This window comes from Syngnathus scovelli, chromosome 21, assembly GCF_024217435.2.
Source record: "Syngnathus scovelli strain Florida chromosome 21, RoL_Ssco_1.2, whole genome shotgun sequence".
Classification (NCBI taxonomy): Eukaryota; Metazoa; Chordata; class Actinopteri; order Syngnathiformes; family Syngnathidae; genus Syngnathus; species Syngnathus scovelli.
The window spans coordinates 4,507,374-4,532,921 of NC_090867.1; the positions used below are offsets into that span (position 1 = coordinate 4,507,374).

At 45.9% G+C, this 25,548-nt stretch overlaps 2 protein-coding genes across 6 annotated transcripts; one reads left to right on the forward strand and one right to left on the reverse strand.

Moving 5' to 3' along the window:
• Nucleotides 1–38: 38 nt before the first annotated feature.
• LOC125991247 (histone acetyltransferase p300) lies at nucleotides 39–2,528 on the reverse strand. Its single transcript, XM_049759004.2, has 6 exons — nucleotides 2,437–2,528; nucleotides 2,170–2,243; nucleotides 1,223–1,289; nucleotides 943–1,071; nucleotides 718–835; nucleotides 39–642 (listed from the first exon to the last, which is right to left on the reverse strand). The coding sequence occupies exons 2-6, from the start codon at nucleotides 2,240–2,242 to the stop codon at nucleotides 526–528; spliced, it is 504 nt and encodes a 167-aa protein (XP_049614961.1). The 5' UTR covers nucleotide 2,243; nucleotides 2,437–2,528; the 3' UTR covers nucleotides 39–525.
• Nucleotides 2,529–2,629: 101 nt separating this feature from the next.
• LOC125991239 (histone acetyltransferase p300) lies at nucleotides 2,630–21,826 on the forward strand. Of its 5 annotated transcripts, none has more exons than XM_049758981.2 (33): nucleotides 2,630–2,930; nucleotides 3,136–3,201; nucleotides 4,268–4,829; nucleotides 6,402–7,090; nucleotides 8,031–8,210; nucleotides 8,497–8,821; nucleotides 9,096–9,215; nucleotides 9,304–9,543; nucleotides 9,655–9,760; nucleotides 9,873–10,001; nucleotides 10,108–10,225; nucleotides 10,301–10,457; nucleotides 10,595–10,669; nucleotides 10,757–10,842; nucleotides 11,025–11,177; nucleotides 11,359–11,835; nucleotides 12,160–12,568; nucleotides 12,646–12,764; nucleotides 12,877–12,940; nucleotides 13,055–13,230; nucleotides 13,359–13,447; nucleotides 14,138–14,218; nucleotides 14,508–14,564; nucleotides 14,645–14,722; nucleotides 14,813–14,880; nucleotides 14,954–15,104; nucleotides 15,236–15,382; nucleotides 15,519–15,632; nucleotides 15,741–15,906; nucleotides 16,004–16,171; nucleotides 16,247–16,408; nucleotides 16,514–16,813; nucleotides 16,990–21,826. In XM_049758981.2, the coding sequence occupies exons 3-33, from the start codon at nucleotides 4,736–4,738 to the stop codon at nucleotides 19,993–19,995; spliced, it is 8,304 nt and encodes a 2,767-aa protein (XP_049614938.1). In that variant the 5' UTR covers nucleotides 2,630–2,930; nucleotides 3,136–3,201; nucleotides 4,268–4,735; the 3' UTR covers nucleotides 19,996–21,826. The 5 variants fall into 5 exon arrangements, with proteins under 5 accessions (XP_049614938.1, XP_049614941.1, XP_049614943.1 ...); XM_049758984.2 differs by having other exon boundaries at nucleotides 16,514–16,795; XM_049758986.2 differs by having other exon boundaries at nucleotides 10,301–10,442; nucleotides 16,514–16,795.
• The last annotated feature ends 3,722 nt before the right edge of the window (nucleotides 21,827–25,548 follow it).

The window sequence follows — 25,548 nt, forward strand, 5'->3', positions numbered from 1 at the left end:
AAGACTCAGCAAACAGAAATCACAATGAGACAAGAATATTAATTCAAATGTTCGCGCGGAGTGTAGTACAGATAGCTTACAACAATCTTACTACACTAAATATCTGTATGCACGCCTACTCTTTTTATTTGGATTTGTCCTACCCACAATGTGAGACAAAAGCCCCTAAGGGAGGGGGGAAAAAGCATGTGGGCTTTGTCTCATAAGCAAATTATATGGCAATGTCTGCAAAACAATTTAGGCAATCAGCATCTCTCTTTGTCTCTATGATAAAAAAGGAAACTTGACGTTTTCTTGCCGCCCCATCTGAGAGTGTAAAACTGTGGTCAGGCATGTTGTTTCTACGAATTGTCTCGGTGCTGCGTCCTGCCTGACCCAGCCGTCACCTCTCTCGTGACCCAGCTGTAACCTTTCTTTTTTGTAGCACAACATAAAATCAGCAAAGCCAAACAGCAAACATATATTGCAGTAATATTGCAGTAAGCATTGATTAGAGAACGCATGATAACATATATATACATTTTTCTAACCAGCAGGGACAAGACCCAGAGCCTGCTTTTGGAGACGACGGATCCTCCTCTTCTTCTCCAGGTCTTTCTGGATTTTGTAGATCTTCTCAGCTATCAAGTGATAGTACTCAGCCTGCCCCAAAAAGGTCAAAGAAAGCAAAATTCAAATAAATACCAGTACGCATTATCAACCGCTGTGGTAACTTACTCTAGTGTTTGCCGACTCGTACATGTCCCCTTCAACCTTTCTGGCGTAAGCCACCAAGTTCTCCATCCGGCGGTCTTTTAAAGCTGCGGGGTCCAGAGTTGGAAAGATGGCCTGAACACTACGGGTGAAAATTAAAAAAATAAAAATACAATTAACAAAGGATCAGATCATTCGTCAGTATCGCATAGACAAAATGAGAATGAGTTGGGGGGGGTCGGTACTTACAGCTTGTGTGCCAAGTGGTTTCGCAGGTCCTGCGTGATGTCCTCGTGCCAACTTTTTCTCATTCCTGTCGTAGAAGGAGGGCCTGCTGCAGGCATGGAGCCGACGACCCCACTGGCATCATTTATCAAACTGAAGAATGAAAAAGGAAGGCGTCTTTCAAATCTTAGCTAACATTCAAAACTATGTTGAGAAATAAGGAATGTTTAGTTGGAAGTGATTCAGGAGGATTCTTCCTGCGTACCCCTGGCTATTCAAATTGAGACGCATCATAGTGTCTTACAGTAAGTTGGCTTGCTGATTCTGAGAAGGACCACCCGCGCTTCCATTAACTCCCATAGGATTCGCTCCTAGACATGAAGAGAACACAATCATTTTATACATCTTCAAAGTCAAAGTCAAAGTCTCCTTTATTGTCAATTCCTCCGCATGTCAAGACACACAAAGAGATCGAAATTACGTTTCTCACTATCCCAGGGTGACAAGACAGAGTTCACAACGCACATACAAGTAAACAACACAGGAAAAATAACACAAGAAGTCAACATCAATGAACAATAAGCGTGATAGCACGCTAGCCGCTCCCGATGCACAGCAGAGTCCGGTAAGATGACAGTCAACCAGGCCACTGTGAACACGAGCACACAGCAGGCACGCACTGTCCGGTTCGTGGATCCTATCAGACGAACGCAACCCATCTTGTCGCGAACGAACGTACGCCAGGAGAATGGAACGCTGGGCGAGCTGGGTTGGCCGCAAGCCTGGCCCGACGTCTCCGTGCTGGCCCCTCTTCTGCTGCTTCGCAGACCCACTGCCGACGCATCCCAACAATGCTCCAGGACAGAGCAGTCCGAGCTCACGACACAGTCCAACCGGGTGAGGAAGAGCAGGCCAGTCCGGCGTCGCTCCATGACGAAGCAGTCCGAGCGCCCTTAATCTCTCCGCACCAAAGTCCAGAACGCCATAAAATCCACTTCCGCCGATGTTGAGCAGAACATGCCCGCCGCACTAGTAGCACGACGTATCACACGAGACGAACACACACAAAACTGCCGGACAAACACTCAGTAAACACTCACACAACACCGAACGGGACAGAGAGTGGCCGCTGCGTGTGCACGCGCCGCCATCTTGAATAAGATGAGTCCCCCATCTGCATCACTCATTAACCATAAAACTGCATTTAACTTCACTGCTGTAAATTGAAAAGTCTTCATACAGCCAACTTACCCATCGAGTTCATGGGCCTCATACCAGCCTGGCCTTGGAAGGCCTGGTTGACCATGTTAGACTGAGAATTCATTCTGTGAAAGAAACGTTACGGTGTTTTACGCCGTTGTAAATTCAATAAAACGATTGCATCAGAACGAAAAATTTCCGAATATTGCAATAATTCGCTGAATGGATAAAATATCCAGCACGCCCGCGACCCCCGTGGGGACTAAGCGGTTCAGAAAATGGATGGATGGATGGATGGATATTTTAAGTTGCACTCACAGATCACGTTCTCACACTGACGATACAAGTTGTTTACAGAGGAAACGACGGTCGCTTACATTCTACGTCATCATTAACTCTCGACCGTGTTCTCGCGAGTTCACCTGTATTGTGGGACCAGAGGGCCGTGAGATTTTACGTTAAATTGATAAATATATTGAATAAAAACATAGGTTATAAAATTCCTTCGAGTATGTGGCTCAGGTGATTTATGCCAGAATTTGTGACATTTTAAAATAGCCCCTGCCAATGATAAAAATCGAAAATACCTCAACGTGCTGATGTTTTGAATAATCAATCAAAACTAGTTTCACTGTCAACACATGTAATTGTTTTTACCAACATGCTCAACGAGAAACGTGACAAGATTTGCCCATAGATAATCGAGTTGCTGTTCCACCAAAATTGCACACAGTGGCGCTCATCAATTACAGTGGGATTGAAGCTGCCCATTGTGGAAACTATTGGACTTAGACCTCATCTAGTCACCATCAGTAAGTCTTGTGCACCTTTTCAAAACTCATGATATGCGTTCCTCCGTGCAATAGTATATTTGTGCATTATTTATGCAACAGTATGTGTGCATTATTTTTCTAACAATTTATCCTCATAAAATAAATTGCATAGAATTGAATGATAAAAATATATTCGAGGTATGGTTATAATGATTCATATGCTTAGACTACTCTTTTTTTTCAGTCTGCAGAAAGGACTTAGTTGGACAGAAGGAGCCTGTTGGTTCTCCATTGGACCCTAAGGTCAAAGGTAAGTAAGTTGCCTTTTGTCTTATGGTTTGTTGTAAGGGAGATTATATTGAAATTTCTAGATAGCATGAAATAACAGAATTGGTGTTGTGTTGATATTTGTCTGTGTTTTGTGCTGTCATGTCAAGCTTGTCGAGCGTGTCTCATTTTTGTAGAATTACTTTTTGTCTACAATCTATCTAGCTATACAATATATCAAATACAATTTCTTTCAAAACCACTTTTTGGTCTTTTTTGTTCTTGTGCCACCTCGTCCAACATGCTCATACTTTTGTGTTTTGGGTCAGGTTATGGTATTTTGTAATTAAATTTAAAAACATAATTGTAAAATATAATTAATTTTGTTAAATAATGTCTTAACTGGGGTGACACAGGTTTCTGATGGGGCCATAGCACCCCGTCAATTTGGTGTTACGCCATTCTCACTTCAGCCAGGAACTGTCAGATGCTCAGGTTGTTTAGAACGCCTATCTTTCCTTGCGCATTGAACGAAGCAAATGCATCAGATTGTCTTTGTTGGTTGATAATCTGGCCCACATAGAAGCAAAAACTGTTGGATGCAATTTGGGTTTGAAGGATACCTTTGTGACATCATACCTACAAATTTTCTGACATGCCTCGCATACTGTATGATCATACATTTGAGGTGCTGGAAATAGTAATTGTCTTAAAAGCAAACAGTAAATTACAATTTAAATAACGTTATCAACATAATATTAATGCTCGTGCAAAACAAATAACAAAACTTACTTTGAGAGAGTTGCGCACATGATCTCCAAAGTGGATTCCATTTCGTGTAAAGTCGAGCTGCTTTGGTTCAGTCAAATGTAAATGCTACTTTAATGTATATATTCTATGCACCTCTAAGGAATTTGTTTATAACAAAAATCAAAAGCAGAGGTTTTGAAGGGGCAAAGGATTTATTTATAATCAACTTTGAATGCAAAAGGGGGAAAACTTTTTTACCCCACCGCCGGATTGAGACGAGTCAATTTATTTTGTTGTATGCTCACTTTTAAACATTTTTTTTCAATTGACATCGCCTCATCCTCTCCCGCTCCCACCAGCGGAACCACCATCACTTGGCAGGCAAACGAGCCGTCTCTACCCGACATTATCGCCAGTCAGACTCCGCTGGAAAGGAGGCTGAAATGACGGATGCAGCCATGGACGTGAGACCCAGGAACAGTTTATTTACATCCGAGGAAGCTGTTCAAGTTTAGGGGGGAAGCCGCTACGTGCGTTTTCCCTTCTTTACTTTCACCGACCCCCTCCTCCTACTCCGCTGGCAGAAATTTATAAAGAACAAAAAATCCGACGAGGGAGGGAGGAGGGGGGCTGATTATACGCCGAGGCTGAAATCGAGAGGCGAACCCAGGGATCGAGGAGTAATTTGTACACGGGACTTTCCCCCTCTTCATCCCCCTAAAGGAGGGGGAAAAGTCGCAATATTGGAAACGGAAAGGAATGAGCTTCTGACGGTGTGAAATCGTCTGCAATTGTGGATACTTTATATATTTTTATTTCGAAAAAATATGGCCGAGAACGTTCTGGACTCTGGCCCGCCTTCAGCCAAGAGGCCTAAACTCTCCTCTCCGGCACTTTCCGCCTCTGCCAGCGATGGAAACGGTACGTATGGCTTCAATAGATCACCCGGGACTGTTTTATTTGTCAACATGGTCATTTCGCCTGTTTTTGTGCGCCTTGAAGCAGGCGGAGACTAGGGATTCCGCTTGTGTTTTTGTCGTAGCTGGCTAACGTTAGCCGTGCGGAGGAGCCATGGACGAGCCCTACCAGCTAGCTCGCATGCTTCCAACCATTACAGCCGGAGCTAGCCACTGTTAGCCGTTTGCTAAGCTACATAACCGAAGGCTCCCGTGTTTAATTGCCTTTATAACCGGGCTTCGGTACATATTAAAACCAAGCTCAAGTGGTCACGTTCGGACACTTTATTACACTGACAACAAGCCAATAGCTTCCGGCCTTGTCTTACTGAAGTCATATTTTGCAAGCGTTTCAAACAAATAAAAAACCCGAGTTTCCCTTGATGGTTAGCAACAGTTAAAGGTGTTCATTAAAGCAGGGTCGAACTTGAGCTATTCTTTTAAACTGGTGCTTAAGCTTTAATTGCCATAGCTGGTAGTGGCCTCATCGTCAAACTGTGTAGCATGGAGTATGGACAGCGCCATGTCCAAAGCATCAAAATCAAGTTTGGCACGGAGGCACTTCAACGTGCATGAAAGTCAGTCTTATCTCAACCTTGTCGTTTTCGTTTCACTTTATTTTCTGAGTATCTTTTATTATGTGAAACACCTGCAATCAGTTTTCAGTGTCAACCTTTTGCCATTATACACAATTAATATACTTTGTGTTGTACATTCAGATTGGGGCAAATACTAAAATGACAACAAAATGACTTGTCTTATGTTAGGGCAGTCTTTCAAAGTGTTGTGCATTTTTCCCCCTGTGTGTTAAGTTGCTTTGATATAGTTCTGGCACCATCAAAATGACTTCAAAGTTTGTTTTTGGGAAAATGAAATGGAAGCGTAACCATTGGATATGTCAATTGGTGCGACTCTATAACAGAATAGAATTTTATCATCATTGAAATAGCAGAAACAGCCTCAAGCTCTTTTTTGAAGAAGAAAATATAAAAAATATATAAAGCAAAAGCAACACCAAAGAACACAAAATTATGCAATGCAAATGGTAGGAAGGTACTTATGGTCCACATAGACAAGCAGCACAGTAAGGAATGTTGAATGTAGGAAGTCAACTATACAAAATATGCAGTGCAAAAAATACCTCTGATTGATTTATGTTAATATCTACAAAGGTGTAAAAGTAAAGTAGATCGGCTGTAGTAAGAAAATCCGAAAGCGTGCTCACGTTGTAGTATTAACTATTATTAAGAAGCAATTCAGTCATGTATTTTGGTCAACATAAATGCCTTTCTTTTTTTTTGCCTGTTCATTTTGCTGTAAAACACAAAACAATAATTACTGACTTTATGTTTCTATTAGCTATAATGCCGTTTTGCGCACTTTTACAAGAGGGTGTGTGTTTGCACATACAAACTAGCCTCACCTGAGGCGTTGAGCTAAGTGTGTTCATTGTATGTTCACTGTCACACCTCAAAAAAATGAAGTGTTATTATGCTTACAATGCTATGACTTATCCAAACTTTGTCATCCGTTTCAGATTTTGGCTCACTATTTGACTTGGAGCATGACCTTCCAGACGAGCTCATCAGCACTAATGATCCGGGCCTTGTCAATGGGGGTGATCTCAACCAGTTGCACACCACCCAGGGGGGAGGCCCCGGAGGTCTCGGTCCCGGAGGAGGCAGTGGGGGCCCAGGAGGAGGGATGGGATTCGGGCTCGGTCCGGGAGGAGGCGCCGGGGGCATCGGCGGAGGTCAGGATGCGGTGGCCAAACATAAACAGCTGTCGGAGCTGTTGCGTTCAGGGGCGCCCACGTCCGCCCCGCAGGGGCACCAAGGGGCCTTGGTGAGCCCGGGAGGCCCTAGCGCCATTGGACAACACATGGCAAACATGAAGGCATGCCCTGGCCAGGTACCTCAGCAGATAATGGGGCCAGGACAGCAACATCTCTCCCCCCAGCAGCAGGCAAACATGATGCAGCAGAATGCCGTGGCTGGAATGATGGGTGGCATGAACAGGGCCATGATTGCGGCACAGCAGAAGGGAAATAACGGACAGACGCAAGCGGGCATGATGGGCAACCAGATGATGAATGGTTCTCCCAGGATGGGCTTTGGGAATCAAGGGATGGGCAGCAACAGCAACCTGTTGGCTGAAACGTTACAGCAACAGGGAGGCGGTGGCCAGCCAGGCATCAGAGGACAACAACCTGGCGCATTGAACAAGGTGAGAACTCTTCTGAACAATCATAATGGTATGAATTTCAAATTTCAAAAGTGCATGTGTGTGTGTGTGTGTGTGTGTGTGTGTGTGTGTGTGTGTGTGTGTGTGTGTGTCCTGTTAGAAATAACAAGAATTTCTTCTGCTCATGTGTTTGACAAATAATTGGTGCAGTCGCATGCATTGGATGTTATGAATACGTGGTAGAGGTTGCAAGGTTTGCTTGGTTGTCATTTCATCGACAGCAATATCTTGTCCCAGACCATCTACAAAGTCATTCGTTTTTTTTCCCCTCGACTATCCCAGGTTATTTTGTATATGTGAAAACATAATAGCAAAATAGCCAAAGTAAAATCAGGAGCGTTTGCGTACCCATGTTCTTGTTTTGGATCGGATTCAAATTTGAGAAGAGTCATAAATATAAATTGTAAAAGGAGCTTCTGAAGCTGGTGACGGATGGAACTACGGCAAAATCATAGAAACGGGAGCTGCTGATAAATAGATCTATCTATGCCTTCGGTCTAGTGAGAGAATCTGAATCGCTGTTAACCGCAAAAGATCCAGTCATTTCATTCCAGGTAGGCTGTTAACACTTGTGGCATGTCAGAATCGTTATGGTCGTTAGAAATTACATAGTGAGCCTGAGGGCATATTTCCATTCCTTTTTCAACTATGTTGGTCACACTTTTATTCCCCCTTCTCATCAGTTAGATGTTATATAGAAGTCAGTTAACAGAACCATTTGCCATGATTGGTTGGTAGATGCCCAGTGGGAGACATTGTAATTAATATCTTACATTTGTGGTTTTATGAGTAGATCATTTAACACTCTTTTGACTTTTGGCCAAGATTGCAATCTCAGGCTTAGTTTTTAACAGTGCACAACGGCTGGCAGGAGGTTTGTCATCGTCCATGCGCTTGAATGTTTTGCCATGTGTCTGTCTAGATGGCGATGATGAGCAACCAAGGGGTCTCCTTTGGTGGTCCTTATGCGGGGCAGGGGAATCAAGGCCTCGGTGGAGCGGGAATGGGCCCTCAACATCCCAATAAAGGCCCCATGGCTAACAGCCTGGCTCAGTTCAACATGGACAAGAAGAGTCAGCCCATTCAAGGAATGGCCACTATGGTAAGAAATACAGCCAACAAACTGCTTTGTACTGTAGTTCAAATGTTTCGCTTCCATGTAACCTTGACTTTTTATTATTCAGCTATCTGGCTGTTGTATTCTAAATGTGACTCAACGGTGACCATTCACTTTAATCTTGTATCTGGCCTTGTCTTTCTCATTCTCCGCCTCCTTCTTCTTTTTTTTTTTTTTTATCTCTTCATTTAACTGATTTCATCACATTTTATGTCCTTGTGTACTTATCCTGTGCACCTTGCTCATGCCCTTTTATTTCTCTCTCTTGCAGGGCTCACAGCAGTCCCAGTCAGGTGTTAGTGGGCCCTCGGTTGCATCTGTGGGAGGGGCACCTGGCATGGTTCCCGGTGCTCAGGGAGGCCTAGTGGGTCCCGGCACCCAGGTTTCGGCGGCCGCGGCCGGGGCACCGCCCACCGCTGATCCCGAGAAGCGTAAACTGATCCAGCAGCAGCTCGTTCTCCTGCTCCACGCCCACAAATGTCAACGGCGCGAGCAGGCCAACGGCGAGGTCCGACAGTGCAACCTGCCCCATTGCCGCACCATGAAGAACGTCCTCAATCACATGACTCATTGCCAAGCCGGCAAGAATTGTCAGGGTCAGTTGACGAAGCACCACAAATTAATTCAACATGAATTACTTTTCCTAGTCATCCGCTATCAATTCTTTACCACCATGTATTTGAATTAACTCTTCAAACAACTATTGAAAGGATTATTTCTGTCGTTTGTTGAACAATCTTCAGTGTACAGTTTAATGTACAATTGAAAATAGTGTCTGTTTCTGTACAATTTGATTTCTTTTTCATGGCTGGTATGACAAACAGCAAAGCCACAGCAACAAAGTTTATTTTCATCCCTTTTCTTCCTCAGTCGCTCACTGTGCATCGTCAAGGCAAATCATCTCCCACTGGAAGAACTGCACTCGACAGGACTGTCCTGTCTGCCTCCCACTGAAGAATGCTGGGGACAAGAGGAACCCGCAGTGTGAGTGTCTGTATCTGACCAAAACTTTTTTTTCTTTTGCGAATTTTATGCTCAAGTGTATCTAAGAGTCCTCAATTTTCATATGCCCTCACAGCTCTTCTGGGCGCAGCTGCCGCAGGTCTGAGCAGTTCTCTCGGGTCAGTCCCCGGTAGCCAACCAAGTGCTCCAAACCTCAATCCGCCGAGCCAGATTGACCCTAGTTCGATAGAAAGAGCCTACGCAGCACTGGGTCTTACCTACCAGGGAAACCAGATCCAGGGTCAGCATTCTCAGTCTAACATGGTCAACCAGGCCCTCCAAGGCCAGGCTGGTATGAGGCCCATGAACCCGATGGGTAAGTTGGCTGTATGAAGACTTTTCAATTTACAGCAGTGAAGTTAAATGCAGTTTTATTGTTAATGAGTGATGCAGATGTATAAAATTATTGTGTTCTCTTCATGTCTAGGAGCGAATCCTATGGGAGTTAATGGAGGCGCGGGTGGTCCTTCTCAGAATCAGCAAGCCAACTTACTGCAAGACACTATGATGCATCTCAATGTGAATAGCCAGGGGTACGCAGGAAGAATCCTCCTCAATCACTTCAAACTAAACATTCCTTATTTCTCAACATAGTTTTGAATGTTAGCTAAGATTTGAAAGACACCTTCCTTTTTCGTTCTTCAGTTTGATGAATGATGCCAGTGGGGTCGTCGGCTCCATGCCTGCAGCAGGTCCTCCTTCTACGACAGGAATGAGAAAAATTTGGCACGAGGACATCACGCAGGACCTGCGAAACCACTTGGTACACAAGCTGTAAGTACCGACCCCCCCAACTCATTCTCATTTTGTCTATGCGATACTGCCGAATGATCTGATCCTTTGTTAATTGTATTTTTATTTTTCAAATTTTCACCCGCAGTGTTCAGGCCATCTTTCCAACTCCGGACCCCGCAGCTTTAAAAGACCGCCGGATGGAGAACTTGGTGGCTTACGCCAGAAAGGTTGAAGGGGACATGTACGAGTCGGCAAACACTAGAGTAAGTTACCACAGCGGTTGATAATGCGTACTGGTATTTATTTGAATTTTGCTTTCTTTGACCTTTTTGGGGCAGGCTGAGTACTATCACTTACTAGCTGAGAAGATCTACAAAATCCAGAAAGAGCTGGAGGAGAAGAGGAGGACCCGTCTCCAAAAGCAGGGTCTGGGTCTTGGCCCTGCTGGTATGGGTCAGTCTCCTACTGGACTGCCTCCAAGTGAGTTTGGGGATGGTATGCCACATTTGTTACCTGAGAATCTTACCAAAGGAAAAAAACAACTTAAGAATAGTTTCTTAAGAAATAGCTTGTAAGAGGGGGTTGCTGCACCCTCTTCGGCATGTACATAAGCATACCTCTGTTTTTCCCAGATGGTCCCCTCCCTGACCCATCTATGGTACGACCCACCGGACCCAATCAGATGGTCAACAGGATGCAAAGCCCAGGTATAAAATCACTGGGGACCAGCCCACATTATTTCCAAAGCGATTGAAGCGCTAAGTGTTGTGCTAACAGTTGACGTGTTTTGCCAGGCATGAATCAATTCAATCAGATGGGGATGCAGTCTATGGGCCAGAGGTCCACTCCTCCTCTCCCCTTGGGAACATCTGGCAATCAGGTCAGTGCAAAGTGAAGTTGACTTGTGTCTACAGATTTATTACTGGATGATTCTCTTCCGATTGTTGTTTTGATTAGGACCACAGTGGCAGACGACTGCTGTGTAATCATCTATTAGATGGACACATTAAAATATATATTTTGTAATTCAAAATCCTCAATGATTTCTATGTTTACACCTAGATGGGAATGGTGGGACCGAGGATGGGTCAGCCTAATGTCAACCAGCTCCAGAACCAGTATCTGTCCCAGGGGCAGTTTCCTGGCACAGGACCTGTGGTCGGAACGGCTCCTCCTGGGATGGGACAGTCTGGACTCCAGGGAGGCATGGCACAGGTAAGGTCATAAAAGCTGTGTTCAGAACACAATACTTGCTCGCTTCTCATATTCATTATTGCTCTGCGATGAATGTTTTTTTTGTTTTGCTTAATTTGAATTTAAGGAGAAATATTTTTGCCATATCAACAAATGGTTGTGATGTTTTCATGACCCTTTATTGTATTTGTCCTCTTCTCAGACGCAGATGGGCACTCCTCCCTCTCTCCCAGTTGCTAGTCCATTAGCGCAACCAGGTTCTGTAAGCGGAATCTCTGCGGTGGGACCCATGGGTCCTCAGAGTGTTGGTGGCGGAGGCCCCAACTCCACCGTTGGAGCCCCTACCTCCTCCATGACTCCGAATGCAAACCAGCAAGCCAACTCCATCCCCTATTTAGGAGCCATGCGCGGCAGCTCGCCCTCTCCGGCTCACAGTCGCTCGCCCACGCCTCACCAAACGCCCCCCAGACTCGCCGGCTCCCAAACCCCTCAGCCTCACACCCCTAACGCGCCGCAGTTGGCATCACTGCAAGCCCCCCAGCAGAACCAGCTGGGCCAGGGTCCTGGCTCCAACAAGCCCCTCCAGCAGCCGCACATTGGGGCTGGCTCCACTACACCATCCCATCCCGGACTTGGCTCGGGCTCAACACCACATGGGGCTCAGCTGCCACGCACTCCGGTCAGTGTTGTTTAACTATTTGCACTAAAGCCCTAAAATAAACAGATTTGATAGATACAGTCTTTCCATGTTTCTCTGCACCGTTCTAATCTTCTCGTTGTTGCCTTTTTGTGTTATGTAACAAAAACTGGAATTTTGTATTGTCCTCAAAATGTGTCTCTGAGAATTGCTACTTGTAAAAGAGCAACAGTCCTTGACTGTGTTCTTTTTATCAGTAGAACATTAAATTATTGCATTTATTTCACCTCACTTTAACTGAGGTTATTTCTTTTCTCTCTCTCTCTCTCTCTCTCTCTCTCTCTCTCTCTCGCTCTTCTCCTGCAGTTGTCCCAAAAAGGTTCGTTCCAAGCAGACAGCCAAGCTTTGACTCCAGCCTCGGTCAACAGCCTGGATAATTCCTCTCAGCACGTACAGTCGGACTCCACGGCCGCCACCCTCGACCATAAGTCCGAAGTCAAGCTGCAAGATGATGCGGAAGAGAGCGACTCTGGCGCCGGCTCCAAGGGGGGGAAGCTCGGCAATGTCACAATGGAGGAAAGTCCTGTGAAAATTGAGGTTAAGAAGGAGGAGTGTTCTGGAGAAGGAGGCAAGGTAGTACCAATGGATACATTAGCCGCCCCTCCAACGTCGCTGGTCAAAAGTGAGGACAAGAAACCAGAGGTGAAAAAGGAGTTAAAAGACGAAGAACAATCATCCGACTCAGCTGTATCACAAGCAGCAGCAAAAAAGAAGAGTATGAAAAAGTTGATCTTAAATCTACTCTGATGACTTGTTTTGTATCATAACCAAAATGTGTTTCCATTGTTCAAGCTTTCAAGCCAGAAGAGCTTCGCCAGGCCCTAATGCCAACACTGGAGTCCCTCTACAGGCAGGAACCGGAGTCGCTGCCCTTCAGGATGCCTGTTGATCCACAGCTGCTGTGCATACCTGTACGTAAGCAAATTATAGACACTATCTCTGTGGCTTTCCACTTTGGTCAACAATGTTTTGATTTGATCCACTTTTATGAGATGTAATACATGATCAGGATGTTTTTTACAGGACTACTTTGACATTGTGAAGAACCCTATGGATTTGTCCACTATCAAGCGGAAGCTCGATACAGGTCAGTATTTGTTCTTAAAGATTTTTTTTTTATCTTGCAGAAACATCTACTGGGTGAGATCATTTGCATGTTACTGTAGGTCTTCTCTCATGACGCCAAGTGTTTTGCTTCTAGGTCAATATCAAGATCCCTGGCAGTATGTGGACGACATCTGGTTGATGTTCAACAACGCTTGGCTGTACAATCGCAAAACATCTCGAGTCTACAAGTGCTGCTCCAAACTGGCGGAAGTCTTCGAACAGGAGATTGACCCAGTCATGCAGAGACTTGGCTACTGTTGTGGAAGAAAGGTGAGATCTGGCAAGAAATAAATAAGCAGTAACAAGTCAATTTTCATCATACAGTCCGAAATGATGTTTTTTTTTTTGTTTAATAATCAAATATTGCCACAACCAATTTCTGTGCTTGTGCCCATCAGCTGGAGTTCTCCCCTCAGACACTGTGCTGCTATGGAAAGCAGCTGTGCACTATTCCCCGAGACGCTGCTTACTTCAGCTATCAGAACAGGTACAGAGGAAGGAATTTCAGATCAAGGGAGCTTATACATTGGCCTTCTATAGATCAAGCTTCTAGTATCGTTTTGATAAATGACAGTATTGTAGAAATGAAGTTTATTTACTTCTTCTCAAACTTTTTTGCCTAGTTTCCATACTTTCATCACACCAACATTAAAATGAAGAATTTCAATGACTCTGCAATTAAGCAATCATTTGTGTTTGTTTGTTCATGTGTGTGCATAATATTTTGTGCTGCAGTTCGCTTCCCCTGTTAAGGCACTCATTGTTTGTGCTCCCCCCTGCACTTAGCTGTTGGTGATTTTTTTTTAAAAAAATTTATGCTCATCCTATTTTGTGTCCAAATAGCTAATCTTTGCTTTGCCTCGGCTCTCTGCTCTTGTGTTGTCATCCATGTTTGTCTTGTCATGTTCCTGGCCCCATGTGACTTGTCTCTCCTCCCCTTCCAATGGTTGTGATTTTTTTTTTTTTGTCCTGCTCAATCATGAATCCCCCCTCCCTATGTACCAAACATATGACTGGCTTTTGCGCTGACGACTTCCTCCTGTCCTGTGCTGCCACTTCTGCTTGCTGCCTTGCCCATGTTCCACCTGGGGACTGCCCTCCCATGCGCTGTCGGTCATTGACTGTGCTGTTGGGGAAAATGGTGTAGTTCACCAAAATTTGGGCTTATCGCTGACAGGTACCACTTCTGTGAGAAGTGTTTCAACGAGATCCAGGGAGAGACCGTGTCCCTGGGCGATGACCCCACTCAGCCGCAGACGTAAGTATTGTTGTATTCATTAACAAATATGAGTAGGATACATTTATTTTCAAAGTGCTGCTAACCTCAGTGCAAATGACCTTCAAATGAACAAGCCAAACTGTTAAACTGTATTTCATCTGCTACAAATTAAGTTAGTTCAAGTATTTTGGTTTAACGGATGTTACTTTTATTTATTAATTTTGTTTTATGTTGTGAGTAAAAAAATCAAACCTCGCAGGGCACTTTGTTTGATTTTCATTTTGCTACGGAAGTGTTCTTGTGCTCACCTTACTTCAATTTCTTTCAGCTCTATTAACAAAGATCAGTTTGAGAAGAAGAAGAATGACACACTGGACCCTGAATTGTAAGTTAAACCGCTCACTCACAGCCATCAAATTGACCAAATCGCATGTAATGTGTGTCTTACGCCTTCTTGATTTTAAGGCTTGTTGAATGTTTGGACTGTGGACGCAAGATGCACCAGATTTGTGTCTTGCACAATGAAACAATCTGGCCATCGGGGTAAGGGGACTGTTTTATTTTTTCTTCTTGTCATCACAAGGTAAATGATGTAGTTGACTAAAACTCCATTTTGTTTTTGTTATGCCTCAGTTTTGTATGCGATGGCTGCCTCAAGAAGTCTAATAAGACAAGGAGGGAGAACAAGTATTCTGCTAAACGTAAGTCGCTGTTTTTCTTGAGTTATTCTGTGGAATTATGAAAATGACTAACCTGTTTTTTTACCCCCCTTAGGGTTGCCTCAAACAAAGTTAGGCTGCTTCCTAGAGACGAGGGTGAACGACTTTCTGAAGCGTCAGAACCACCCAGAAGCTGGGGAGGTCTTCATCCGCATGGTGCATGTCTCGGACAAAATTGTGGAAGTTAAACCTGGCATGAAGTCCAGGTATGTCAACAACAAGGAGGCATCGTGTTCAAATTGTTACCAAAAGTCACTTCCTTTTTTTTTTTTTTTTTTTTTTTTTTTTTTTTCAGCTGCGGTTTTAAATTGTAGCCTTTTCTTGATTGTCTTTGCAGATTTGTGGATAGTGGAGAGATGTCGGAGTCTTTCCCATACAGGACAAAAGCCCTTTTTGCATTTGAAGACATTGACGGCGCAGATGTCTGCTTTTTTGGAATGCACGTTCAAGAGTATGGATCAGACTGCCCGCAGCCTAATCAGAGGTATGCACATTTTGCAAGTAAGATGGGGAGCTACTGTGAATGATTTCAGTTTTTTAAAGTAGACAAGTCTTCATAAATCAAATACTGCTGCCGCTAAATTAATCAAATGAAATTCTTCAAACTTTTTTTTCACCAGACGAGTTTACATCTCCTACCTGGACAGTGTGCATTTTTTTCGACCACGAAGTCTACGAACGGCTGTTTACCATGAAATTCTCATTGGCTACTTGGAGTATGCCAAGAAGTTGGGGTAAGTCTTTATTGTTCGTCTTTGCAGAAATCACGTCGCTCCGATAATCAAGCATAGGTTCTCTTCAAATTCTGTCTGTGCTCACATTTTTTTTGCTTTACTCCCCAGCTACACAACGGGCCACATCTGGGCATGTCCGCCCAGTGAAGGGGATGACTACATCTTTCACTGCCACCCTGCTGATCAGAAGATTCCCAAGCCAAAACGCCTCCAAGAGTGGTATAAGAAGATGTTGGACAAAGCTGTGGCTGAGCGAATAGTGCACGACTACAAGGTGGATTTTTGCTTTGGCTTGCTAAAGCACGCTACATTGAACACTCCCAAACCGCCATTATTCACTGAAAACTCACAAGACTTTTCTTCTGTTGTAGGACATCTTCAAGCAGGCGACAGAGGATCGTTTGACCAGCGCCAACGAGTTGCCATACTTTGAAGGTGATTTTTGGCCCAATGTGCTGGAAGAGAGCATTAAAGAGCTGGAGCAGGAAGAGGAAGAGCGTAAGAGGGAGGAGAACAGCACATCTAATGAGAGTATTGATGTAAGTAAAGGAGTGTTGTAAACACATCAAGTTGTGCTCAATGACACTGACACCCTGCAATTCTTTTGTGCGCAGGACAGTAAAGGTGACAGTAAAAATGCCAAGAAGAAGAACAATAAGAAGACTAGTAAGAATAAGAGCAGCCTGAGTCGAGCCAATAAAAAGAAGCCAGGGATGCCCAATGTGTCCAATGACCTTTCACAGAAGCTCTATGCCACTATGGAAAAACACAAAGAGGTACGAGCAAGTAGCTCACTGCACATGAGGGCTGGGTTAGCATATTATTTTACTGATGCTGTTCAATGTGCTTTTTTAATATTACTCATGTTTGTTTGACTTTAGGTCTTCTTTGTTATCCGGCTGATCGCGGGCCCAATGGCCAACGCGCTGCCTCCCATTGTCGACCCCGATCCTCTGATGGCCTGCGACCTCATGGACGGCCGAGACGCTTTCCTTACGCTAGCCCGGGACAAACACCTGGAGTTCAGCTCGTTGAGGCGCTCTATGTGGAGCTCCATGTGCATGTTGGTGGAGTTGCATAACCAAAGCCAAGACCGCTTTGTCTACACTTGCAACATGTGCAAACACCATGTGGAGACTCGTTTTCACTGTACCGTGTGCGAGGTGAGCTATGGAAAGGAGGCAAGTGTTGCGGGACTTTTTTCTTTATTGAAAACATCTTTTTGCTTGGAAAAAGCAAATTATTTTTATTTACGTGTCATGATTCAATGGGGTTGTAGTGCCAATATTTCTAACTTTTTGTGAGGTTGATTAATACAATGATGAAACTAATTTCTCGTCGTGTCATTTTTTCGCAGGATTATGACCTTTGCATCACGTGCTACAACACTAAGGGCCACGAGCACAAGATGGAAAAGTTAGGCCTTGGTTTGGACGACGAGAGCAGCAACCAGACGGGCGCCGCCACTCAGAGCCCGGGAGACTCGCGTCGCCTCAGCATCCAGCGCTGCATCCAATCGCTGGTCCACGCCTGCCAGTGCAGAAATGCCAACTGCTCTCTGCCTTCCTGCCAGAAGATGAAGCGCGTCGTACAACACACTAAAGGCTGCAAGAGAAAAACCAACGGCGGCTGCCCCATCTGCAAGCAACTTATCGCGTTGTGTTGCTACCACGCCAAGCACTGTCAGGAGAACAAGTGCCCGGTGCCCTTCTGCCTGAACATCAAGCAAAAGCTCTGTCAGCAGCAGCTGCAACACAGGCTCCAGCAGGCCCAAATGCTGAGGAGGAGGATGGCCAGCATGCAGAGAGTGGGCAAACCGGCTCCGGGGGGCAACGGCCTGCCCTCTCCGGGAGCCAACAACGGAGCGACCGGTCCCGGTACGCCAACGTCTGTCGGAACGCAGCCGACCACGCCGCAGACACCCACCCCGGGAAATATGCTGGCGCTTCCTCAACAGCAGGGAGTCGGGGTGAGCCCGATGGGTGTCACTGCTGCACAGCAACAGCAGGTTCCCCAGCAAGGCGGCGCCATACCTCCTCAGCATCATCTACACCATCAATTTCAGTCAATGGGCGGAGGTGGCGGAGGGGGGGTGATGAACTCCCCCCAGCAGCAGATGGGGATGCCTCAGCTCCAGCAACAGCAGCCCCCCAGTCTCCAGCAATTGCAGCAGCATGCTGGCGCTTTGCCGCCGTACAATCCCAGACCACCGGGAGCTTCTCCTCTCCACCAGTCGCTGGGCAAACCTGGACTGGGCCCCACCACCCCACCTCAGCAGCAACAAACACCTAGCCAGGTTCAAGGGTCCATGCCCGTTCAAGGCCAGCAGCACGGACCCCCTTTGGCCGCCGTCGAGACGGCTCTAAAAATCCAACGGCTAGCAGAGACCCAGAGGCAGATGGCTCAGGCCCAGGCTCAGATCCGAGGTTTAGGACAGGGAGGGATGATGGCCCAACATCCTCACCACCAAAACAACCCGGCCCAGATGAGCATGCCTCACATGGGAGCTCAGGGAATTCCCCCGCAGGCTCAAGGGATGGTAGGCAGGACTATGTTAGACCCTCAGCAGCAGGGGATGCTGGCTGGGATGCAGCAAGGCGGCCCCCAGTCGCAGTTGCCCCCTCAAGTCCAGCAGCACCTACAGCAAGCCAACCAGCAGTGGGGGCCAGGGGGACCGGGGATGAACCCACAACAAAGGTCTGCCATGATGGGTCACATGGCCGCGCAGCAGCAGCAGTCAGCGGTTGCCCAGCAGCAACAGCAGCAGCAACTCAACCAGCAACAAGCCCAGCCAGGAAACCGTGGGCTGATGCAGGTGATGTCAGGAGGGGCGACGAGTGCAGGGGGGCCTGGGAACCTGCCACAAGGGGCGCTGCAGGATCTCCTGAGAACTCTGCGCTCCCCAAGTTCGCCCCTCCAGCAGCAGCAAGTCCTCAACATCCTTCGTTCCAACCCCACGCTCATGGCGGCATTCATCAGGCAGAGAGCGGCCAGATATCAGGGGGCGCAAGGTGGACCCGGGGTACAAGGGGGGCCTCCGCAAGGTCCTGGAGGCGTGAGGTTCCAAGGGTCTGCCGGTGGGCTACCTGGCGTAGGAGCACCTGCACCCAACCAGTTGGCCAGCATGGATAGCCAGCAGATGAACGTGAATCAATCGAGCCAGCCGGGAATGAACATGGCCCAGGGGGGCAGCGCTGGGGGGAGTGTGCCCACCATGGCTCAACTTCAGCAACTGCAACAGCAACAGCGCCCAATGTTGCCCGGCAACCTGCAGCAACAGCAAATGGCAGTCCTGCAACAGCAGCAAGGGCCCATGCAAACGGGCCAACAAAACAATATGTCCAGCATGACTCCTCATTTCAGAGAACTGTTGTTGAGAAGACAGCAGCAGATGGCGAACCACGGACAGTTCCAACAAGGACAGCAAAGCTTCATGCAGCCCGGCCAAGGGCAGCCAGGAATGCCCCCTTCTTCCCAACCCCAACCAGGGGGTGGCGTAAGAGGTCCAGGGCAGCAGCAGCAAGGAGGCCCACAGGGCGCTCTGGGGCAGCAAGGTTACCCAAGCAATGCTTCCCAAGTGGCTGCTGCTCTCCAACAAAGGCTGCACCAAATGCAAATGCACCAACAACAGTCGCAAAATTCCATGGGAGGTTCTCAAGTGCAAGACGGAGGGCCGGGCGGCGGCGCGCCAGGGAGCGGTCAGCTTCCAACGGGACAAACCGTACCGGGGCAGCAACAGCAAGGTGGCCCCGTGCTGCCCCAGACCTCTCAAGCTCTAATTCACCAGAACATCCACCAGAGGCTCCTCCAGCAGCAGCACCTGAGCGGCGGATCCCCGGCCCAGCACAGCAGCCCCATGAGCCCCCAGCAGCAACTGGCCCAGTCCCCGCACCCCCACCTCCAAGGCCAAGCCGGCTTGGGCCCGGCGGGGGCGCTGGGCAATCAGGTGAGATCGCCGCAGCCGTCACCACGGCCGCAGTCGCAGCCCCCTCACTCGAGCCCGTCACCGCGCATGCAGTCGTCATCGTCCCAGCCGCAGCCGTCGCCCCACCGCATTTCCCCGCAGACCCAGAGCGGCTCGCCCCACCCTGCCCATATTGGCCAGCATCACCCCAATATGGCGCCGCCCCAACCGCCACAGCAGCAACAACAGCAGCAACCGACGCCAGGTGGTCCCGTAGATCCCGGACAGTTTAGCTCGGACCAGAACTCCATCATTTCTCAGCTAAGTGGCATGGCAGCCATGCATGCCAACCAAGGGGGGCACCCAGACATGTTGGCACCAACTAATAACAACAACAACAACAACAACAACCAGGAACTGGCACCAAACATAAACCACAACAGCTTGGACCACATGTAGCACACGTTTGTGTGTCTTCATGATAAACTGCCACCAGAGAGGGGAGTCCAACTAAGGATTTTACTAGTTTTCCGTTTTTTATTTAAATATTTTTGTGATGTATAAAATCGAACTCAAGCTTCCTATGGGAGATAGGCAGCAGAAAATCCAAGAAGTTAATAAATTAAAAACAATGGTAAGTTATTGCTGTTAATATATAGCTATCTATTTTTGCCAACTCTGTACAAATAGTGGAAGGGCAACATTTCAGGTTTAAGATATTTCTTCCATAGTCTATTACACAATATTTTTGGGGATGGATAATTTTTTGCCTTTTTATGAATATTTTTAAGATTTTAAATGTGGCAAAAAATTAGAGTTAACAAGCTGTACCTTTCCCCTACCTGCCCCCCTTTTCTAAAGGTTTTCCTCCTCCAATGTCCTGTCATGATTGTATCCATTTTGCAGAGGGATGAGAAGTATATTTTGTTTCTGAACTTTGTTTTTTCGGTCAGCGGATCATAAAACAAGCCTCAACAGATTTTGCATTTCAGCTCTTTTTCATCAGTACGTTCCACTTAAAATAAGATGTTTGGGGGTGGTTTTATAGATTTACTATTACACCCTCCCCCCTCCAAAGAACTGGCAAGGTTTAGAGTTTGGGTTGTGATTAATTTAAATTTGTGTACTGTACATATATTTTCCATCCTGGCTTCTGAGCTGTGAGAAGAGATTATATTTTTTGTGTGTATTTTTATTTGAATGTTGCAGAGTTTTGCAAAAATGTCTGTCGGGCTTATCCAACTCCCTCTTTCATCCTCACAACTTGCTCTCAGCCACAAAATTTAATTCATTGTAGTATTGTACAAAGTTGCAAAGTGGTGGATTTGATACTGTATTTTATAATGCAAATGAAATTACAAAAACATTGTGTATATAGTCAAAACAATTACAATTCCCCTCTTTAGATTGGATAATTATGTATATCAAAAGAACACACAAGGACACCCAAGCTGTACAGTGTTGAGGTTTTGGCTGACCTTCAAGGTTTGATATAGATGTTTGGAGGCAACCTGCACCGATGCGCCTTCCCCCCACTCTCCCCTTGCATAATGCTTGGAGTGAAGCATACGTTTAGTCACACATGAACAATCCCACAAGCTGGATGTGAAAAGCGCCAACTTTATGCGACGCCGCGGGGTTTGATTTCTAGTCATGTGACCTTAAGGATTTCAAAAGTGGTTATTTAGCTTTTTACAAAGACAACAGTAACATGATCACTATTTTTCATTCAAAGGTTGCTGGGTGGGGGTGGGGGGGGACCAGGTGGCAATATATCTTGAGACTTATTTTATAAGAAAAAGAGAAAAAAAAACAAGGAAAAACTGTCTTTTATATATAGATATATTATTTAATTTTATTTTTTGGGAAGTAAAACTTGAAGCTACAAGAATTATTAGATAAAATTGTTTTGTATTAAATATATGGTGATGCAAAACGACACTGCAGACAGTCATTCATTTTGCCCTGGGAGAATATTATCCCATCCTCTTTGAAGAAATGTTTCATGTACATGATTATAGATGTAAACGGTCACTGTACAAACCCACAGCAACTGAACAAAAATGTTTTGTTGATTATTTCCGCTCCAATAAAGAAGAGACTGGAAATAATGCTATTTAAATATTTGTTAAGTATTGAAATGGAATCTTTGACCACTTGTTTTGTTCTTGTTAGAAAAAAATTGGTGCTTGCTGAGAGAAAGCAAAAATAACTGTTGCTCCATTTTCATCTTTTTTTTAAGTTATTTTGGTGGTCTGACTGTTTTTGCCAATAAATTAATTGTACTGTTTGTACTGTTTGGTATTCTTTTGTCAAACTTGCACATTTAATGGATTTTACTTGATGTAATTAATAAAGTAATACCTTGAGGACCACATTCATAATAAACACTCAACTCCCATGCCCCCCTTTTTAAACAAATCGCTTTCAATTTCCCAAATTACACTCAACAAAATTGTCACTGATGGCATTTCATTACTGACCAGGAGATGGCGCTGTTTGGAAACGAAAGATTTGGTTTTGGGGTCAGCGAAGTAACCCTTTTTATAGTAGTCAACATGACAGGTCACCTGGTGGCGCTAGTGTGCAAAGCGCCGTTGGACGAGCAGGAGAAGAAGATTTGAATTGCCGGATGTGACGTCATGTCTTCAGGTGAATTGGAGACAGGTGTGCTCAAGGGGAGTTATCAAATGCAGGTGCCACCGACCGCGTGGCACTTTCTCAGGTAAGCGAGCAAATGTTTGTCGTTTATTGACGTTTTTCACGACGGACGCCTTGTTTTGTTTGTTGCAGGATTTTCACACTCAACAGCGTCACGGCCCGGCGACTGTAGGCGTTGAAGAATTGGAGACTGCAAGGAGAGTTTTCGAATATGGCCAAAAACTGTGGAGGGACTCAAAAGCGTTTGAGTCGCGTCGTTGAGCGCGCATTGTGCGCTCCGGTCGTTTTGTCGCTACAATATTTCAAATCTCTTTCGTGTTTTTCTTTTTAATGCTGGCAAGCATTTTATCATTCGTTTATTTTTTTTGTTGAAGGTTCGTAAATGACGCCGCCATAAGCGCGTGTTTGTCTGACTATAGGAAATGTTTGTTTGACTGTAGTCAAATGAATAATTATAATCGTTGGTTCTGTTGAAATGTGTGTGCCATATCCGTGTTGTGCAAACTTATGAACGTGACGAATTTTGTTACGTCGTGTCAAAATCAGACCCTTGTGACCCAAATATATTCAAATATGGCGCCCGCCTGCGTTGTGTTACGCAACAAACATTTACGAGCGTTATTTTCTCCCGTTTTGGACGACACTGCTCGATTCGTGCGACGCTGCAAACCTGGATCATCTGTCTGATATGAGGTGAGTTGGATGATAAAATTAAAATATTATAATGCTGATCATTATAGTAATTGTTCTAACTTTTTTAAATATAAAACTGTACTTAGTATGTATAATCGTTGCAAAAATATCATGCCATTGGCATTCTACTCGATGTCCATTATTGTTGCAATAATTTGTTTCTTTTATAGCGCTAAAAAAGGTCGCCCAGCATCCTTCTATATAAACAAGCAGGAGGCTCTTGAGCCATCTTGATGTTGAGGACACTGAGGAAGAGTAGTCCTAAATCAGGTGAAAACCCCGTTTGTGTAAAGTTTCAGCTTCTCAGCACACAATTAATGGTGTGTGTTTTTGCTGGCTGCAAGCGTAGCCGAATGGGATGAGGAAAAGGAGCAATGCCATGTCAAAAGGAGCAATACCATATCAAAAGGAGCAATTTCATTCCAAAAGAGCAATGCCACCATACGTATCAAGTCAAGAATCAACATGTGCGCGGATCATATTATCAGGAGGGGGCAGTGTTGCGCTCTGGTTGCCTTTGGTTATGGGTGCACGACGGAAAGGTTGCAGGTGTGGACAGTGTTTGGGGGTCGGATGGTTGGACTTGCTTCAGAGGTGCGCTGTGGTTGAGTTGTGGCTTGTCTGGATCCAGAAGAGCGTTGTCTTGTGCTAGGATTGCCATTGATGGCGCATTTGGGGGAGGACGTGGTCACGTGGATGGACACAAACAAAACTTTGACGTGGAGCCGAATGTCCAATTTTGCAATATGACTTGTAACATTTTGTCTGTTTCTAACCTACCACTGTCATACTTAATCTAACCCTAACCTACCACTGTCGTACTTGCGGTCTTTGTTCTCCCCTAGGTGTGGCATGGCGTTGGCGCGAGCCAGTAGCATTTTGTCTTTTTCTAACCTAACACTGTCGTACTTAATCTAACCCTAATTTACCACTGTTGTACTCGCGTCCTTTGTTCTCCCCTCGGTGTAGGGCAGCGTTGGAGCGAGCCGGTCCACGAGGAACCACCGGTCGAGGGTACATAATGACGCGAGCAGCGCACAACATTGCATCTTCTGCCTTTTGCAGGCTGGACACAAAACGGAGGACGCACGGCCCGACCCGACCCGGCGACGGTAACCAAGAGTAGCTAGCCGCTGTGATCAAGTATGCAAGTGACCTCCAACTTGGGGTGCTCTTTGAGTTTCTGACATTGTGTTTATGCAGATGCCGACCGTGACGCGACACGATCTGATCAGAAGTGGACAGACCGCTGTGGCATCACTCTGAAGTATCCTGCAGCCGGCCGGGTTCTGAGGGAGACCCGCTTCCCTGGAGGCGTCGACCTGCGCAGCTTCAACACGTGAAATGGAGGTTTTTTTCCCCCCTTTTTTTAATTCACACCAGTGGTGTCCAAACGTCTGTTTGAGGGCTGCATACTAAAACAAATTCCCAATTTTTTGACACAAATTCATTAAACACTCTCATCAATCTTAATATTTTGTGCTACTGCTGCAAAACGGTGTTGATTTTGAAGGTCTTTCATGTGGTGTCTTGATAAATCTGACAGCAAAAATGAGGATTAACTACTGTATGTTCGCTTCTGAAAATGAAATCAAGTGACACTTTTGTGCTTGTGTCTTGCAAGGTGGAAGAGAAGCTGCACAAAACGAAGAGCCGGCGGACGGAGGCCGCGAGACCCGGGATTGGCGAGCAAAGGAAGAAATCACCCCAAGAAAAGCAGTCGCCATGTGATGAAGAGGAGCCTGATGCATGGCTGGCCAGAGGTGACATGGCAATCAAATATGCACACTTTTTTTAATCTCAGTTCCTTATTTGTCTGTCGCAGGTCCTGCTCACATGGCGTCGGAGGGATGGGAGCAGTTCCTCAAATGAAGATGAGTACCATCTGCCGGTCACTTACGTCCCAATATGGTGCTTTTTGGCACCCCCCGACCTTGACTCAGTTTGACAGTTTGAATCGGGTAGCTAGCACGGGCCATTGGGGTTAGCGTGACCCTCGATACGAATCGGCAAAGTAGACACACTCTCCATCCCCACCACCTCTCGCTCTCTCCGTCTCTCTCCGTCTCTCTCCCTCTCGCTCTCTCTCTTACCCTATTCAAACTAACCTGAGACAATGTCGGGGGGTGGTAGTGGGTTTTTCTCTTGCCAAAACCACCACAATATGTCTGCCTTTCAGGGTTGCCGGGGCAGCCGTTCGGACGGACACCGGCCCGGAGCGGACACGAACCTTCCGCGGACCTTCGCCCGTGACAAGCGGCCCACAGGAGGCGGGTGCAGATGCGGCGAGGCCAGGAGGGCAAAGTGCCCAGCCAGCATTTAGGGAGAGTATGACTTTGTTTTTCCTTTTGCGCTTTCTTTCCCTCCCTCTACTTTTTCACTGGGTGTGCACACTGTCTGTCTGCATGATGCCTCTCTTCTCGGCGCTGTGTCATTGTGTAATATTGTTTTAAAGTGTGTTCTTTTTTTTTAATGGAGTGAACTGTAAAGTTTGTACTGTAATTGTGTGTGCCTCTCTACCTGAATTAAATTGTGAACTGAATTCAAGTGGTCCATTTTAAACATTGGCATGTGAAGTCTATCCGTGCATATTTTGAGTGAAATGACCACATACAAAATGGAATCATTCTGTATCATAAGGCAATTGTAAAATTAGTC